This window comes from Coregonus clupeaformis, chromosome 34, assembly GCF_020615455.1.
Source record: "Coregonus clupeaformis isolate EN_2021a chromosome 34, ASM2061545v1, whole genome shotgun sequence".
Lineage (NCBI taxonomy): Eukaryota > Metazoa > Chordata > Actinopteri > Salmoniformes > Salmonidae > Coregonus > Coregonus clupeaformis.
In genome coordinates, this window is record NC_059225.1 from 36835487 (window position 1) to 36855385 (window position 19899).

At 41.4% G+C, this 19899-nt stretch overlaps 1 protein-coding gene across 1 annotated transcript; it reads right to left on the bottom strand.

The window, feature by feature from the left end:
- Positions 1-2780: 2780 nt before the first annotated feature.
- LOC121549587 (zinc finger protein PLAG1-like) lies at positions 2781-10590 on the bottom strand. Its single transcript, XM_041861371.1, has 3 exons — positions 10487-10590; positions 5636-5998; positions 2781-5124 (listed from the first exon to the last, which is right to left on the bottom strand). Exons 2-3 carry the CDS (start codon positions 5884-5886, stop codon positions 3912-3914), a joined length of 1464 nt encoding a protein of 487 aa, XP_041717305.1. The 5' UTR covers positions 5887-5998; positions 10487-10590; the 3' UTR covers positions 2781-3911.
- Between the last annotated feature and the right edge of the window lie 9309 nt (positions 10591-19899).

Below are 19899 nucleotides of genomic sequence, written 5' to 3' on the forward strand. Positions count from 1 at the left end.
TCAGTCAATACATTTTTAAGGAACAGGGGGGATTCAAAGCAGTGTTTTGCCTTAATGATTATTTTTAACAGAATAAAACAATGAGGTCATTTTTTGCTCCAAGGGAAAACACTGCTAGACAGTCTGTGTTATGTTAAATGAATGAGTTAAAGCAAACACTTTATACCAATTGTACAGTCACTAAACTGAGCACAGTCTTTTTTTAAACATACAAGTTGGAGCTAAAGCTGAAGTTACAACCTAAAGTGGACCTCACTGAACAGAACCAGCTACTGTACTTTTTCATTCATTATGATCAATCAAATCAATATACATGAACATAGAGTTGGTCTACGTGATAATTTAGTGTTTTTTTATTATAAAAATGTACTTGAATTATATCAAAATAGTTAATAAACTAAGACAAATGTTTTTCATATAATATTTAAACTACTTCAATGGGATCTATGTATAAAACTGATTTATGGTTTACATGTGAGAATGAAATAGTACAACTTGATGAATTAAACTGGATATGCAGTATGTCGCTACTATGAATCAAAACGCTACAGGCACAGATTGCTTGCTTGTAATCAGCCCTGCTGTACTGAAATGAACGAGGTTGAAAGTTGTGTGTGAGGTCCTCATTTTCAGACCATCTCCCTTTGAGTGAGGCAAATACACTTATAAATGGCACTTCTCGAAGAAGGGTACAAAATACTAGATATCCATTAAAGGCAAAGGTTGACTTTCATCTGAAGCCAACCTTCTCTATCACCATAGCATTACATCCCAGGGGTATCAATATAATTCCTTCAGTGATGGGTTTGAATCGATCTAGATACTTAGATCTCAGTTGTAACAAAAAAATGTATTCTCTGTGAGCCATACGCTATCATTGAGCAAAGCAGAAGACAAAGGCGTTTAGATTTGCAGATGCACACGCACGCACACATTTACAGTCACACACACAGTGCCAAGTACACAAGTTCCTAAAGACTGACATTATTCTGGCAGTGACCTAAGCCGTTTCATCTGACTAACATAGCTGTTCAGGAACAGTTTGACGGCAGCAGGGTCAGTGTCTCTCAGCACAGTGTTACAGCATCTCGCACAGAGACAATTCTGGGAATGTCACTTCTTGAACAGACCAACCATGTCTAGTTTTTACTTTTGCAGTTCAAGTGAGAAACTGTTCCATTACATACACTATGAAAATATACTAACACAAACCCTGTCTCTGACCAAAGACAGTCTTGAACTCATACTGGCAATAATATAGGCATGTCCTCTCACTGTCATCCATATTTCATCATTGCTAGTTTCTACTGTATATCATACAGCACTATGCAACACAACGTACAAAATTGACAAGATCATTCTGAGTCACTAAAAACCAAATCCCTCAGAATCACTCTTCAACCATGGCAGCCGAGTATGAACTCAAGCCGAGATCATATCATGCAGAGGTGTGCAATCCAGCACTTTATCTAAACCTACAATGTCAAAACAACTGCTATCTAAGTTGGTGCTAATTGGCTACTTCAGGGACCGGTAAGCTAAAGTAGCTATGTATCGGTCTTATTGAAACCGCATTTGTGGGGAAGCATTTTCTGTACTGAGCAGAGGACGATTGATATGCTGGCTGCCATTGGTCGATATACTTATATTTGAGGGATCCTTATTTGTGAATGGTACAGTATAACAAGAGCAATGTCATTCCTGGCTGGCTGTAATATTGTATTTACATTCACTACCTGTTAATAAAATGTTTGTTCTGTCTTCACCTGACAAACTGACAACTTTTGTAGTTTAAACTCTAAAGATAGCTTATGTCATACGGATGCAAGCGTATGTCATTGTCACAAAATAAAAACCAAAATATTGTCATTTTATTATTATGGGCCTTGAAAATAATCTTGGATTACTGGATCCTGACTTGAAATGCAAAGTTCGGACATCACTTCGCTCTGAGTAAATGAACAACGTGTCACATATGACATTAAAAGTGCTTTTGCATTCATTTCTCTGAATGTCTGCATATGTGAGGGAAAAATATCCCCTTCACACATTCAGACATGACTAATCCATCCCACCCCCTTGAGGAGTTGTAACAGACTGTTCTGTTCTGAGCCCTCTATAGTCTCCCAGATTGTCTATGTGAGGGTCCTCTCTTCTGCAATCACTTAATAGCCCTTGACTGGAAACACAAACACGTGATGTAGGCTCACACAAACCTGCACATACACATTCAAGGTGTCCAGATATGTTTACAGATCCCACAGGAGGCTGGTGAGGGGAGTAAGGCTCATAATACTGGCTTGAATGGAGTGAATAAAATGGATACCATTCCATTTATTCAGCTCCAGCCATTACTATGAGCCAGTCCTCACCAATTAAGGTGCCACTAGCCACCTGTGACAGACACCCATCCAGCACACTGGATATATTTTCATTCAAACTGCACATTGGATATATTTTTCTTTGTAACTGGTGGCTCAAATTAACTGTTTCCTGCTGTTGAAATATTGCAACCATTATTGTATGCATGATTGGGTTATAGTTCCCCAAACTATTTCTAACCTCATATCCGGTATTAACCCCAGTTATGTGGCAGTTCTTTATTGTTGTTTCTACTGTCTGGTTCGGCAGGTGTCTGGGCGGCAGGTGGCTTAGTGGGTAAGAGCGTTGTGCCAGTAACCGAAAGGTCGCTGGTTCTAATCCCCGAGCCGACTAGGTGAAAAATCTGTCGATGTGCCCTTAAGCAAGGCACTTAACCCTAATTGCTCCTGTAAGTCGCTCTGGATAAGAGCGTCTGCTAAATGACGTAAATGTAAATGTAATTTCGGTCCTTAGTCCCTTCCACTAGCTCCTGGCCTTCGATAACGACAGTTATGAAAGGACTGGATAGGTGGAAGCATAGATGATGGCTCAACAAGCTCAATCCAAGTGGAGCTTTTGCAATTTTGCTTTCCAATCCAGTCCATAAAACAAAGGGGTAGGTAGCAGCAAGAGCCTAGGTGCTGAAATGGTACCGGACCTATGTTAATACTCTTGCCTTAAAAAGTTATATTATCTTGTCACCTTTTATATGAAATCAAATGAAATGAGGAAGAACAACTTAGTCTACTTCTAGCTGAGTTATTCCAAGTGTCTATAAGGGAACAACTATGCAGCAGCAACGTTTACAACCATCAGCGACAGCATGACACTATTCTGCCTGGCAATTCAGTTCATATTTGGTTGACTTTGGTTTTGATGGGGGAACAGGGATGGTTCTCACACTACCTTCCATAAGGGGCTTTTTCAGTACCTTATGTCTAAAAACGTATGACTGCAATTGCTTGAAATCCTAAAACAAAAACAGATAACAAAGACATTTTAAAACAGTTAGCGGTGATGACATTGAACATCACACAAAAGTACAAAGTGCTATATGAAAATATGGTTAAATCGACACACTAAGTTAAAGCTATTCCAAGGCAAGGGGGTTTAAGATAGAAATACATCACTGCAATCCCATTCCTACATAAATGAATCTATGGAAAACTCCAAAACCCTAGTTATGTTTGGATGTTGTTGTGTGTACTAAAATGGACTATGTCGGTCATCAGCATTATAATGGTAAATTTGCAAGTGATATAGCATTGTTGACACTAACCAAATGAAATGTCAACCATTATCCCATGGCTTGAGCTACGTGGTTGAGCCAAACCACTTGTATATCTGTATTTAAAGAATCCCATAATTGTTGAACAGAAGTGCAATTATGGCGTAGTTTTGTGCAGACACATTCAAAAATGTGTTACTGCCATAAAAATAGAAATTAGCTTCTTTTTTTTTATCAACCTGTGTGTGTGTGTGTACTGTATGTGTGTAAGTGTGTGCATGCATGGGTAATGGGTATGCGTGTCTGTTTTTGTGTTGTCATGTCACTGGAAGGCCTGGTGGAAGCGGGGCAGCGTGGTTGTTGTACTCAGGTTTGAGGTATAAGAGGAGGAGTGGCTGTGGAGGGGGCTGATACCCCCCCCGCTTCCCGCTGCCTCGTGGGAATCCGGGGGCTGGGGCGGCAGCTGGACGACAGACAGCGCCTCCTCTGGCTGGTAGGGGACTCTTCCTAAACCCCCGCCGGCTGCCGCCTGGTGCCCATACGGGGGGCCATTCAAAGGCAGGAAGTTGAAGAGCTGTGAGAAGTCGAGCAACGACGAGGAGGCCAGCGACTCGCTCACTGCCACGATTTTGGACAGAGACACCTCGTCGGGCGAGGTCTCATCCAACGAGACCACCTGTGAGTCCAACTCCAGTTTGGAGGCGGAGGATAGCTGAGCCCCCTCAGCCCAGGAAGGCATGCCGCTCTGCAGTTCCATCAGATACGTCTCCAGTTCTCCCTTTAGATTCTGCTCCCTCTCCAGGGTGGAGATGGAGTATGAGGTAAGGTTGGAGCCCAGCTGGTACTTTAGGGAGAAGGGGTGTGGGGTATTGGGCTCTATGTCCAGGGGGGGCATGGTGGGGCAGTGGTGCTGGGGCAGGAGAGGGCCGTCGTAGAGGTTGAGCTGGAGCTGCCTGTGCGGCGCCGACATGGTGGCCAGCTCGCCCTTGACACCTCCAGCCATCCCGCAGGAGAAGGAGGAGTCCAGCGAATCGTCCGGCTCCATCTTGACCCTCAGCAGCTCGCGGGCGTGGCTCTTTTTCACATGGCGCGTCAGGTGGTCCTTCCGGCCGAATCTCTGGGCGCAGTACTGGCACAGGAAGTCCTTGCGGCCTGTGTGCACCACCATGTGGCGCCGCACGTCCTTGCGTGTGATGAAGCGGCGCTCGCAATGCTCGCACCTGTGCTTCTTCTCTTTGGTGCCAGCCGAGGACTTGCCGGCGTGGGTCTTGAGGTGCTCCAGGAGCAGGCCTGTGTTTGCGAATGGCTGCAGGCACACCTGGCAGGTGAGGTCTCCGCTGTTGGCCGCATGCAGGGCCAGGTGACGCTTGAAGCCCAGCTTGGTGTTGTAGCTCTTGCTGCATTCCTGGCAGGCGAAGGCCTCCTTGTTGGGGTCGTGAGTGTGCAGGTGGTTCTTTAAGTGATCCTTGCGGTGGAACATTTTCTCACAGTACGTACACTTGTGGGTTTTCTCCGGAGAGTGTGTCGCCATATGCCTTTGAACACAGATGACATTCAATCAACACTTAATATTTCACCAATAATTATTTCTGCTTATTAGGGCCAGGACGATACCAGTATCGCGATACTCGTCAGTATCGTGGCAAGGAAACAAAACACGAAGCGGTATTCACTTCTTTAGGAAAACAGCCCTAATGTTGGAAACAAACATCATTATGTAGTCCTCCAGAGTCACATAAAAAATTTTTCCAAGCTATAGCACACAATATTTTACAGCAGGTTTTTAAAGGACCAAAGAGTTTGATCTGCTTCATGTTTTCATTATTGCCATGGAAAAAATATTGAGATACTGGTATCGTCACAGCCCTAGTGCTTATGTAGGCATGCTAGTCAGGACACATATGTATGATCTTAAAACTTCAATAATCCATGAATGTATACAATGATAGACTACTAAAGATAACAACTACATATTACAGTAAGTGTTGTACATACAGATCAATACAGAATGGCCTACTAGAAGATAACGGGCGCCTGTTCTGTTACCGTAGCAGCTTGTATTTGGAGACAAAGGCTTTGGTGCAGTCCTGGTGGGAGCACCGGTACGGTCTATCTCCCGTGTGTGAGTACGAGTGCACCTTTAGTTTCTCCACGCTGTTGAAGGCCTTCTCACACAGCTGACAGGGAAAGTTCTTCCTGGGCTTGCTCCCTTCCGCTCTCTTGCACCTCCCTGTGGCCTCCGCGAGCCTGGCTTTATCTGGAATGTGGTCAAGGTGCCCCTGGGTTCCCGTGGCCATGGCACCCTAGGGCAGCGCGGCTGGCTGGACAGGGACGCGGATCCCACCTAGTGTCGACGACGCTTGTTCTCTATCCAGTTTTATGTGCTCAACACCGCCAGGACTCAGGGGCCTGATGATGTGTGTGTGTGTGTGTGAGAGAGAGAGTGAGAGAGAGAAAGGTCAATGTTACATTTACTTTTTAGTCATTTAGCAGACGCTCTTATCCAGAGCAACTTACAGTTAGTGAGTGCATACATTTTCATACTGGCCCCCCGTGGGAAACGAACCCACAACCCTGGCGTTGCAAGCGCCATGCTCTACCAACTGAGCTACAGGGGAAAAGTGTAAGAAGTTCTACTGCAATTCCATAGCATTCTACAAGTAGGGGAATACATTTGTTATTTGTATTATTTCCAGTTTCCAAATATTTCACAGATGAGGCTGAAGGTATATCAAATTCAATGAAAGTAGAGAGATGTACACTACCGTTCAAAAGTTTGGGGTCACTTAGAAATGGCCTTGTTTTCGAAAGAAAAGCAATTTGTCCATTAAAAGAACATAAAATTGATCAGAAATACAGTGTAGACATTGTTAATGTTGTAAATGGCTATTGTAGCTGGAAACGGCTGATTAAAAAAAAAAAAAAATCTACATAGGCGTACAGAGGCCCATTATCAGGAACCATCAGTCCTGTGTTCCAATGGCACGTTGTGTTTGCTAATCCAAGTTTATTATTTTAAAAGGCTAATTGAACATTAGAAAACCCTTTTGCAATTATGTTAGCACAGCTGAAAACTGTTGTGCTGATTAAAGAAGCAATAAAACTGGCCTTCTTGAGACTAGTTGAGTTTCTGGAGCATCAGCAATTGTGGGTTCGATTACAGGATCAAAATGGCCAGAAACAAAGAACTTTCTTCTGAAACTCGTCAGTCTATTCTTGTTCTGAGAAATGAAGGCTATTCCATGCGAGCAATTGCCAAGAAACTGAAGATCTCGTACAACGCTGTGTACTACTCCTTTCACAGAATAGCGCAAACTGGTTCTAACCAGAATAGAAAGAGGAGTGGGAGGCCCCAGTGCACAACTGAGCAAGAGGATAAATACATTAGAATGTCTAGTTTGAGAAACAGGCGCCTCACAGGTCCTCAACTGGCAGCTTCATTAAATAGTACCCGCAAAACACCAGTCTCAAAGTCAACAGTGAAGAGGCGTCTCCGGGATGCTGACCTTCTAGGCAGAGTTGCAAAGAAAAGCCATATCTCAGACTGCCCATCTTAATCTTTTCTTTTTATTGGCCAGTCTGAGATATGGCTTTTCCTTTGCAACTCTGCCTAGAAGGTCAGCATCCCGGAGTCGCCTCTTCACTGTTGATGTTGAGACCGGTGTTTTGCGGGTACTATTTAATGAAGCTGCCAGTTGAGGACCTGTGAGGCTGCACATTTTAACCCATATTTGTAGGATGAACAATCAGAGCAGTCATACAATTAAAGATGTGGTGAGCAAATCATGCTGAAAAAAGACAGTTCTATTCATTAACCAACAACAAAATACAATGGTTGTGATACAATTAGTCATAGATGCATAATTCATAAAAATGTATTAGAATGCTAGTGAAAAATAATGGAGGTGTTCTAATAATATGCCATTTAGCAGACGCTTTTATCCAAAGCGACTTACAGTCATGTGTGCATACATTTTTGTGTATGGGTGGTCCCGGGGATCAAACCCACTACCTTGGTGTTACAAGCGCCGTGCTCTACCAGCTGAGCTACAGAGGACCACAGCCGTTAACATCTTTAAAATGTTATGAAATCAAAAATAACCCTTTCTGATTAATCAAATGATTATCATAACCCTTTCTGGTGATCTGTATTCACAATGCACGTCTAAAAACGGCCAAATTAAAGCACTTAAAAACAGGTATTTAGAATTTCAACAGGGTTTACATATTTTAGTGTCTGAAGATGTTTTGATTGATTAGAAGTTAGTGTTCTGTCTCCGATAAGTTTTGTGATAATGAGGTTGGCAAATCATCTCTAAATTACCATGCTTCTTATTAAGACTAAACCTCTTTCTTAATGTAACATTAAACATACTTTTTTTCTCTTTCTCAATATCTGTCTAAGAACATTACTTTATAGACATATTAGACCATTGACATTAGATAAGGGCGGCAGGTAGCTTAGTGGTTAAGAGCGGTGTGTTAGTAACCGAAAGGTCGCTGGTTCTAATCGCCGACTAGGTGAAAAATCTGTTGATGTGCCCTTGAGCAAGGCACTTAACCCTAATTGCTCCTGTAAGTCGCTCTGGATAAGAGCGTCTGCTAAATGCCCCCCCCCCCAAAAAAGTAAACTATGTAGAACTGAATCATTGGGTTGTACTAATATTTCTGACACCATTCTCTCAATATTCATACACTGAAAAAAAATCAGAAAATACATAATCTCAGAGAGACAAGTGGAGCTCAAGCCCCAATTGAGTACTCCAATTTAAAGCACATCAACAGAGGCCATCTGCCTTGACAGGATTCAAAAATATACTGGCTCACTGGAATAGGTAAATTAAAATGTGTATTTTTTAGGTCAATAGCATGTCTTCTGATTTGAGCAGATGAAATAGACATTACATCAATAATGTAAAGATATTAAGTATGTCAAATGCTCTATCAATATCACAACTTTGGAGCCAATTGAAGATTTGATTCTACCTTACAGCAACAAGAAAATGTAACCTAATTTGTTTAATGTAACTTATCTCACCATCTAAGATATATGTTGCATGAAAACAAGTGATTTGTCTCAATTCCACATAATGAATGTCAGAGAAACAAAGTTACTTTTTTTTCTCATCATCTGGTGCAAAGTCTTCTAAAATACAAACTTTATTAAATTATATTATTATATTATATTATTATTATTATTATATTATAAATTATATCAAATCAAAGACAAACAAAAGGCTTATATTTAATACAATACAATAAACCAAAAACTCCATGCATATAGTCAAGTTATTACATTATGATAGGTAAAATATGTGGACCACAGGTAGCCTAACTCAGATAATAAGAATGCAATGATTTGCACACACTGTGACATTACGTAAAACTATATTTAGCATTTAATGAAACGTTTTTTGTTGTTGCTGCATGCCAGCATCTATATGCATTATATAAATGACGATCAAACCGGTTTATAAACGATGAAACGAAAGGCAAGGGAAAGCCTCTCTTTAATTGAAAACGTTTTCTCCATGTGAGAAAACCAATTTAGCAAAGCAAAGCATCCACTTCAAAAGCAGGGTTTACACATCTTGCCATTCACCATATGAGCCAAATATTTATTACATAGAAGACAACGTCAACATATTGGCTGAACATGCACAATATGATATCCATAGCGCAACTGTGCCATTCAAAAGAAACCTTCCCAAAACAGACATGACTAAACCCCAAGCCAAACAGCTGTGTGTGAACCCATCTCGAGTTCACTTGTAGGCTACAGGTTTTGCCATGTTGCTATGGGCTCCTCGTGCATCCTATAGCCATGAGAAGCAACATTCAGATAGCAGGGGCTAATTGCTATGGCTAACAATAACCTGGGAATAGTTTTCTACATGACACAAAAAACAGGTAGCCTACTGTATCAGTGCATTATACATGCAATGCTACTAATCATCATGTCCAATCTGAATATGATATATAAGCAACCTGCAAATATAAACATTTTAAATAGTCGAATCAAAGTCAATGGGACGTGATTTTTATATGATAACACAGCAGAGCAGCGTAACAGCATCCAACGCCTGTTGTTAAACACGTTTAAATGTCACGTGCACAAGTACAGCGAAATGGCTTAGTATAACTCTTTCTGTACAAAATAGACGGACATAAACAATAAAATGTTTAGCATCTCCTAATTAGTTTGCCCGCAGTTCTCCCTCCATTTTGGTTGTTTATGGTATTGACAAGCAACTTCTTCTCTTCGATACTTGTCTATGTAAACTAACTCAAAGTTGCACTGTCATCTCAGATTTTAGTCAAATACGCGTTTGGTCTATACATTCTGGATGAAAACATAGTTAATACAGAGATAATTCAATCGCAATACACATATTACATTTCGTGTTTAATGCATGTTTCAGCGATACAAATATGCTTCTATCGATCAGGGTATGTTTACAGTGGTTTCAGGTGTACATGTGAGTAAAATAAAAACGGAATGCGCACAGTATGCATTTGTTATAATGTTGATATAGGCTAAGTGCGCGTGTGTTCCCGTCGGCTGTGCTCGCAGCACTGTTGATGATATATTCAGAAGAATAAATAAAACTAACCAAAATGGCAAAGCTTTTTAAAACTTTTCTCAACTCAACTATTTAATCGTTGTTGACATTCATTAGCATGCAACGTAGTCATGACTAGCACTAATGACACAATTTATATAACTTTTCTTAATATTTAAGCTATGTCTTCCTTTGGTTTCCTCTGAGGTCCCAAACTGGGTGCTGATTAACCAAACTCCCCCCCCCCAGCTCACCCCTCTCTCATAATTTGAATAACCCCGATATTTTAATTCAAGAACCCCGTAACAATTTACTTAAATCACGCCAAACTCACCCCAGGAGGTTTAACATCCTTTCTGCTGAGTTTTTCTTGACTTTCAACTATTTTCCGAATTTTTAACAATTTTTTTATCATATTTTTTGCTAGACGCGGCGGGCCTGAAAATTGTTTGCTTTCCCCTCTTTCCAGCAGCCATTGTGTATGCGCTGCGATGCAACCAAACATACATTTTGGCCACGCCCACTCAATATCCCTCCCAACTCTTATTTTTGATTTGTGTAACGTACTGTCACTTTCATAATTCAGCGTCCTTGATAGTCCCTTTTAATAATGCTCAATTTTCGGACTCGCTAGTGATACTGTCAATCGCATTGACTTAGATTTAGTTTTATTTATAACAATAGGTGGGCTAAATATGTCATTAGAATCGTCCTATTGGCTAATTGAACTGTCAGTTAACTGAAAAGTACACGGTCGTCGGTTCTGTATTTTGTTGTGTTGGTCAGTTTTGCTGTCAATTTGTTGCAAACGTGATGATCGTAGTGCGATGTTGTTAAATTACGTTCGGAGTGACATTAGGGAATAGATACACACGTATTCAAGATGTTTCCATAACATCAAGAAAAGTAAGTGTGGCACACGCTGAGTAGTCATTTAGATTTTACCTAAGCATGACGATGGCAGTCGACACAATGGCAAACTCGAAGCGCACATTGATTTGTGTAAGGTTAGCTGTCGCGTGTTGGATAACATCATTACCAAACGATTCGACTTCATGTCTAGCTAGCTAACTTAGATATGCTAAGTTAGCTGCAGCACTATCATAGCCAATTTGGGGGAAAGCCATACAAATTGTCGAGGTAAACTTTTGACTTTGCAGTGTCACTTTTTGTCACATCAGTTATCAGAGAGCCTCGTTAGCCCTCTTGCTGGCTTTTTTACTATATAGCTGATATAGTTGCCATAGCTTACTGCCTCGCACTCATTCGAAGGTCAATTACATTTTGTAGTTTGAGCTGTTGCAAATTCCAACAATGTCGCAAGTTGCAATTATTAGCTTGCAGTTCCTGAAATTATTAATTGGAAGTTTCACACATCTGATATTTAGGCCTAGTCAGTCATTGATGTTGCCACACTTGAGAATCATATATCATTGGGTCCATCCCTGACCTTGTATGTTTCATTGTAGCCATCAAACGTGATGTGATGTTTTGATAAATTGTTTAGTAGCTGCACGAGACAATGTATCGACTGAACAAATGTAATGCACATCTTTTTCACACAGACAGCAAGAAATTGACCAACAAAAAAAAAAAAACACACCAGGAAATCAGCTCCAAGTGATTTTAATTATGGAAATCTGTTCCCAAGTAGTCCCACGCATAATAGAAAGACACGTGATCGTATAAAAAATGTAAGCAAGGTTAGAAATGATGTTTTAGTCAAATATTATATCTGTTTGGGAATTTTGCGGTCATATTTGTAATTATGTTCCGGGCCCCCTACCATCCACGGCTGAATCTACACTGAACAAAAATATAAGCACAACATGCAATTTCAAATATTTTACTGAGTTACAGTTCAGTGCAGAGCCCCTGGAGCAATAGTAAGGGGTTAAGTGCCTTGCTCAAGGGCACAATGGCAGGCGATGGTATCTAGGATGATGCAGTGGAAAGACCATGCAGAAGAAAACACTGGAGCGGTGTGTGGATCACCCTTTCCAGTAAAGCTCTGGGACAGACACTTTCTTTATGAAGATCTGAGCGCTCCTCCACACACCTCACCATTATGAAAGCCGACCGTACCCCAAGAGGTGCCTCTGCAGGCTGATGATGGCACTGAAACCTGTCAAGCACCGATATCAATTTTAAAACACTACAGTATGCCCAGTGGTGTAGTGCTATTTCATTAGGTGCGGGAGCTTCTTTTTTTGATTGATTGAGATCAAATGATTGGCATGCAGTTTGGACATTTGTTTATTCACGATTCATTCAGGACTATCCTTATCATGGTAGCATCCACATTAATGTAGAAGGGTCTTATGCTCCGGCAGCACTACATTCCTGAGTATGCCTAATGCCACTTTCTGGCTATGAATGTGTATCACTGCTAAGGGGAGGACGGCTCATAATAATGTCTGGAACGACGCTAATGGTATTGGAATCAAACACATGGAAATCATGCGTTTGATGCATTTGATACCATTCCACCTATTCCGCTTCAGCCATTACCACAAGCCCGTCCTCCCCAATTAAGGTGCCACCAACCTCCTGTGATGTGCATAGTTGGTTAGTATGTGTGGAGATATATGGAGCTCTGTAAGATGCAAGTTGCCTTAATGAATCAAGTGTGTTAATATTTTTTTAAGAAAGAACTGAAAAGACTTGCCAGTATCTCTAAAATAAAATGAATGTGTATTTGTGAAAAGTGATTTTATTTATTAACATATTGGCACCTAGCCTGGTCCCAGATCTCTGTGCTTTAGCCAACATCTATGACTCGCTGTTCTGCTGTACAGTCTGACTTTGTTGCATTGTAAACGTCTATTCTGTTGGACACTCTTAAAATAATGACCACAAGAAGTAGCGTGGGCCTTTTTCAAATTCAATACATCCATGCTACCACAGTGTTTACACCATCACATACACTGAGTGTACAAAACATTATGAACACCTGCTCTTTCCATGACATAGACTGACCGGGTGAATCCAGGTGAAAGCTGTGATCCCTTATTGATGTTACTTGTTAAATCCACTTCAATCAATGTAGATGAAGGGAAGGAGATAATTGAGTCATGGATTGTGTATATGTGCCGTTCAGTGGGTGAATGGGCAAGACAAAATAATTAAGTGCCTTTGAAAGGGGTATGGTAGTAGGTGGCAGGTACACCGGTTTGTGTCAAGAACTGCGACGCTGCTGGGTTTTTCACGCTCAAAAATGTATTGTGTGTATCAAGAATGGTCCACCACCCGAAGAACATCCAGCCAACTTGACACAACTGTGGGAAGCATTGGAATCAACATGGGCCAGCGTCCCTGTGGAACGCTATTCATTGACTACAGCTCAGCGTTCAACACCATAGTGCCCTCAAAGCTCATCACTAAGCTAAGGACCCTGGGACTAAACACCTCCCTCTGCAACTGGATCCTGGACTTCCTGATGGGCCGCCCCCAGGTGGTAAGGGTAGGTAACAACACATCTGCCACGCTGATCCTCAACACGGGGGCCCCTCAGGGGTGCGTGCTCAGTCCCCTCCTGTACTCCCTGTTCACCCATGACTGCATGGCCAGGCACGATGCCAACACCATCATTAAGTTTGCCGATGACACAACAGTGGTAGGCCTGATCACCGACAACGAAGGGAGAGAGACCTGGCCGTGTGGTGCCAGGATAACAACCTCTCCCTCAACGTGATCAAGACAAAGGAGATGATTGTGGACTACAGGGGGAAAAAAGAGGACTGAGCACGCCCCCATTCTCATCAACGGGGCTGTAGTGGAACAGGTTGAGAGCTTCAAGTTGCTTGGTGTCCACATCACCAACAAACTATCATGGTCCAAACACACCAAGACAGTCGTAAAGAGGGCACGACAAAACCTATTTCCCCTTAGGAGAATGAAAAGATTTGGCATGGGTCCTCAGATCCTCAAAAAGTTCTACAGCTGCACCATTGAGAGCATCCTGACTGGTTGCATCACCGCCTGGTATGGCAACTGCTTGGCCTCCGACCGCAAGGTACTACACAGGGTAGTGCGTACGGCCCAGTACATCACTGGGTTCAAGCTTCCTGCCATCCAAGAACTCTATACCAGGCGGTGTCAGAGGAAGGCCCTAAAAATTGTCAAAGACTCCAACCACCCTAGTCATAGACTGTTCTCTCTGCTACCGCACGGCATGCAGTACCGGAGCGCTAAGTCTAGGTCCAAAAGACTTCTTAACAGCTTCAACCCCCAAGCCATAAGACTCCTGAACAGCTAATCATGGCTACCCACACTATTTGCATTGTCCTAGAGGAAAACCTGGTTCAGTCTGCTTTCCACCAGACTGAACCAGGTTTTCCTCTAGGATTTTGCCTGTGCTTAGCTCCATTACGTTTCTGTTTTATCCTGAAAAACTCTGCATACACATAACATGATGCAGCTACCACTATGCTTGAAAATTTGGAGAGTGGTACTCCGTAATGTGTTGTATTGGATTTGCCCCAAACATAACGCTTTTTATTCAGGACAAAAGGTTAATTTGTTTGCCACATTTTTTTGTAGTTTTACTTTAGTGCCTTATTGTGAACAGGATGCATGTTTGGGGATATTTTTATTCTGTACAGGCTTCCTTTTCACTCTGTCATTGTGGAGTAACTACAATGTTGTTGATCCATCCTCAGTTTTCTCCTATCACAGCCATTAAACTCTGTAACTGTTTTAAAGTCACCTTTGTCCTTACAGGGAAATACCTGAGTGGTTTCCTTCTTCTCCGGCAACTGAGTTAGGAGGACTCCTGTGACTTTGTAGTGACTGGGTGTATTGATACACCATCCAAAGTGTAATATCAACTTCATCATGCTCAAAGGGATATTCAATGTCAGCTTTTTTTTATACCCATCTACCAATAGGTGCCATTTTTTTGTGAGGCATTGGAAAACCTCTCTGGTCTTTGTGGTTGAATCTGTGTTTGAAATTCACTGCTCGACTGAGGGACCTGACAGATAATTGTATATGTGGGGTACAGAGATGAGGTATTCATTCAAAAATCATGTTAAACACTATTGCACATGTCCATGCAACTTGTCATGTGACTTGTTAAGCACATTTCTACTCCTGAACTTATTTAGGCTTGTCATAACAAAAGGGTTGAATACTTGACTCAAGGCATTTCAGCTTTTCATTTTTTATTAATTTGTAAACATTATGAAAAACAAAATTCCACTTTGACATTATGGGGTATTGTGTGTGTGTGTGTGTGTGTGTAGGCCAGTGACAAAAAATCTCAATTTAATCCATTTTCAATTCAGGCTGTAACACAACAAAATATGGAAAAAGTCAAGAGGTGTGAATACTTTCTGAAGGCACTGTATATATTTTTATCATGTAATGTAGTTTCGGTTTTATGCCAGCAGACTGAGCTATTGCTTTTGCATTACTGTTCCAGAGCCACTCACACTAGGGGGTGCTTTAATTACAGACTCACCCACACATTACCCTGCTTTCTGAAATCTGGGTATAGAGGTCTGCAGCAAGGTTGGTTTTCATTGTTCCCCTCTAATCAGGGACTGATAAGGAGGGTTGTTAAATGTCTTAAGGGTGACTGACCACTAATACTGTGAGGATGCTCCCGCTTTGCTGATTCATTGCGTGTTTTTCCATGGCAAATGTTGAGATTATACCTATTATCAACAACCTCCTGCATACAATAGGTGTGCACTACAACATTGTGGCTCTCAGAGCACAGATTAAGAGTTGCAATAATAGTCAAACAAGCAATCAAGTTAACAATGTCTCTTAATCAGTGCCAACCTATCACTTGCAACAGATGTCCTACTTTTTTTGAATGGCACAAAGAAACACATTTAAGGCTTTCCAAACATGCACAACTTTCCATATTAATATGAGGCATGGTAAATCATTAAGACATGATGAACGATTGGGATAATCTGAAATGATAACCATGGCTGCAAATGAATAATGATGATATGTGCCATCATTTCACACTATCACATAAGTTAAAAGAACAACAGCAACCTTCAAAGTGTACTTTGGCATATTATAAAATTATTAAAGTTTCTTAGCAGCTTTATTTCCATGGCAATGTATTACAACTTTTTTTTTTAAATACATTTTTGATGCGGATACTGATGAAATATCTACATAATAAGACAACATAATTAAGGCTAAAAATACATATACTTCAAATCAAATACATAAGAGAAAGAAATCATTCAACAACCGCTTTAAGCTACCAGCTTTTGTAAATAATTAATACATTTCAAGTGACTCTCCAGAAGAGAAATCTCATTGGACGTGAATATCCAATGGCGTAAGAGCACACATTTACTTCATTTTCCCACACAATAGTAAAACACAAGAGGAAGCAACATATATGGCAGAATTAGTCAGCAGAGTTTCATACAAGCATACTGTTAATGGCTCTTTTGTACATCCTTCGTATGCAATAATTATTTGCACATTAACAATCAAATACTACAATGTATTTAATGTACAGGTATGTAGGATATACATTACTTCCATAAAAAAAAACTGAAATATTACTTCCATTATAATAGCCGGAAAAGTGTTTTAAAATGTAGGATACACTACCGGTCAAAAGTTTTAGATCACCAACTCATTCAAGGGTTTTCTTTATTTTTACTATTTTCTACATTGTAGAATAATAGTGAAGACATCAAAACTATGAAATAACACACATGGAATCATGTAGTAACCAAAAAAGTGTTAAACAAATCCAAATATATGTTATACTTGAGATTTTTCAAATAGCCACCCTTTGCCTTGATGACAGCTTTGCACAATTGGCATTCTCTCAACCAGCTTCACCTGGAATGCTTTTCCAAAAGTCTTGAAGGAGTTCCCACATATGCTGAGCACCTGTTGGCTGCTTTTCCTTCACTCTGTGGTCCGACTCATCCCAAACTATCTCAATTTGGTTGAGGTCAGGGGATTTTTATTTTTTTGGAGGTCATCTGATGCAGCACTCCATCACTCTCCTTCTTGGTAAAATAGCCCTTACATAGCCTGGAGGTGTGTTGGGTCATTGTCCTGTTGAAAAACTAATTATACTCCCACTAAGCCCAAACCAGATGGGATGGCGTATCGCTGCAGAGTGCTGAGGTAGCCATGCTGGTTAAGTGTGCCTTGAATTCTAAATAAATCACAGACAGTGTCACCAGCAAAGCACGCCCACACCATAACACCTCCTCCTCAATGTGTCACGTTGTATACTGATAGAAGACAGGTGCAGGAATGCGTAACAGTTTTTTTTATTACTCTACCCAACATAAGGTACGTCATGGAAAACGACGGGGACGAAGCCCAAAACAAACACGTGTATATATGTGTATATATATGTATATGTGTGTGTGTGTGTATATATGTGTGTGTATATGTATGTACAGTGGGGAGAACAAGTATTTGATAAACTGTCGATTTTGCAGGTTTTCCTACTTACAAAGCATGTAGAGGTCTGTAATTTTTTATCATAGGTACACTTCAACTGTGAGAGACGGAATCTAAAACAAAAATCCAGAAAATCACATTGTATGATTTTTAAGTAATTCATTTGCATTTTATTGCATGACATAAGTATTTGATCACCTACCAACCAGTAAGAATTCCGGCTCTCACAGACCTGTTAGTTTTTCTTTAAGAAGCCCTCCTGTTCTCCACTCATTACCTGTATTAACTGCACCTGTTTGAACTCGTTACCTGTATAAAAGACACCTGTCCACACACTCAATCAAACAGACTCCAACCTCTCCACAATGGCCAAGACCAGAGAGCTGTGTAAGGACATCAGGGATAAAATTGTAGACCTGCACAAGGCTGGTCATTCACCCTCGGTCTGGGGCTCCATGCAAGATCTCACCTCATGGGGCATCAATGATCATGAGGAAGGTGAGGGATCAGCCCAGAACTACACGGCAGGACCTGGTCAATGACCTGAAGAGAGCTGGGACCACAGTCTCAAAGAAAACCATTAGTAACACACTACGCCGTCATGGATTAAAATCCTGCAGCGCACGCAAGGTCCCCCTGCTCAAGCCAGCGCATGTCCATGCCCGTCTGAAGTTTGCCAATTACCATCTGGATGATCCAGAGGAGGAATGGGAGAAGGTCATGTGGTCTGATGAGACAAAAATAGAGCTTTTTGGTCTAAACTCCACTCGCCGTGTTGGAGGAAGAAGAAGGATGAGTACAACCCCAAGAACACCATCCCAACCGTGAAGCATGGAGGTGGAAACATCATTCTTTGGGGATGCTTTTCTGCAAAGGGGACAGGACGACTACACCGTATTGAGGGGAGGATGGATGGGGCCATGTATCGCGAGATCTTTGCCAACAACCTCCTTCCCTCAGTATGAGCATTGAAGATGGGTCGTGACTGGGTCTTCCAGCATGACAACGACCCGAAACACACAGCCAGGGCAACTAAGGAGTGGCTCCGTAAGAAGCATCTCAAGGTCCTGGAGTGGCCTAGCCAGTCTCCAGACCTGAACCCAATAGAAAATCTTTGGAGGGAGCTGAAAGTCCGTATTGCCCAGCGACAGCCCCGAAACCTGAAGGATCTGGAGAAGGTCTGTATGGAGGAGTGGGCCAAAATCTCTGCTGCAGTGTGTGCAAACCTGGTCAAGACCTACAGGAAACGTATGATCTCTGTAATTGCAAACAAAGGTTTCTGTACCAAATATTAAGTTCTGCTTTTCTGATGTATCAAATACTTATGTCATGCAATAAAATGCAAATTAATTACTTAAAAATCATACAATGTGATTTTCTGGATTTTTGTTTTAGATTCCGTCTCTCACAGTTGAAGTGTACCTATGATAAAAATTACAGACCTCTACATGCTTTGTAAGTAGGAAAACCTGCAAAATCGGCAGTGTATCAAATACTTGTTCTCCCCACTGTGTGTGTGTGTATGTATATATATATATATACAGTGAGGGAAAAAAAGTATTTGATCCCCTGCTGATTTTGTACGTTTGCCCACTGACAAAGAAATTATCAGTCTATAATTTTAATGGTAGGTTTATTTGAACAGTGAGAGAAAGAATAACAACAACAAAATGTTATGAATTGATTTGCATTTTAATGAGGGAAATAAGTATTTGACCCCCTCTCAATCAGAAAGATTTCTGGCTCCCAGGTGTCTTTTATACAGGTAACGAGCTGAGATTAGGAGCACACTCTTAAACGGAGTGCTCCTAATCTCAGTTTGTTACCTGTATAAAAGACACCTGTCCACAGAAGCAATCAATCAATCAGATTCCAAACTCTCCACCATGGCCAAGACCAAAGAGCTCTCCAAGGATGTCAGGGACAAGATTGTAGACCTACACAAGGCTGGAATGGGCTACAGGACCATCGCCAAGCAGCTTGGTGAGAAGGTGACAACAGTTGGTGCGATTATTCGCAAATGGAAGAAACACAAAAGAACTGTCAATCTCCCTCGGCCTGGGGCTCCATGCAAGATCTCACCTCGTGGAGTTGCAATGATCATGAGAACGGTGAGGAATCAGCCCAAAACTACACGGGGGGATCTTGTCAATGATCTCAAAGCAGCAGGGACCATCGTCACCAAGAAAACAATTGTTAACACACTATGCCGTGAAGGACTGAAATCCTGCAGCGCCCGCAAGGTCCCCCTGCTCAAGAAAGCACATACAGTGAGCTCCATAATTCATTGGACAGTGACCATTGTTTTGTTATTTTGGTTCTGTACTCTAGCACTTTGAG

What these genes read in the sequence shown, in the direction of transcription:
- LOC121549587 (XM_041861371.1), bottom strand. Translation starts at nt 5,886, where the DNA reads ATGGCCACGGGAACCCAGGGGCACCTTGACCACATTCCAGATAAAGCC. An exon ending in TCCAAATACAAGCTGCTACG is followed by an intron (nt 5,125 to 5,635) that starts GTAACAGAACAG and finishes CTGTGTTCAAAG; the next exon opens with GCATATGGCGACACACTCTC.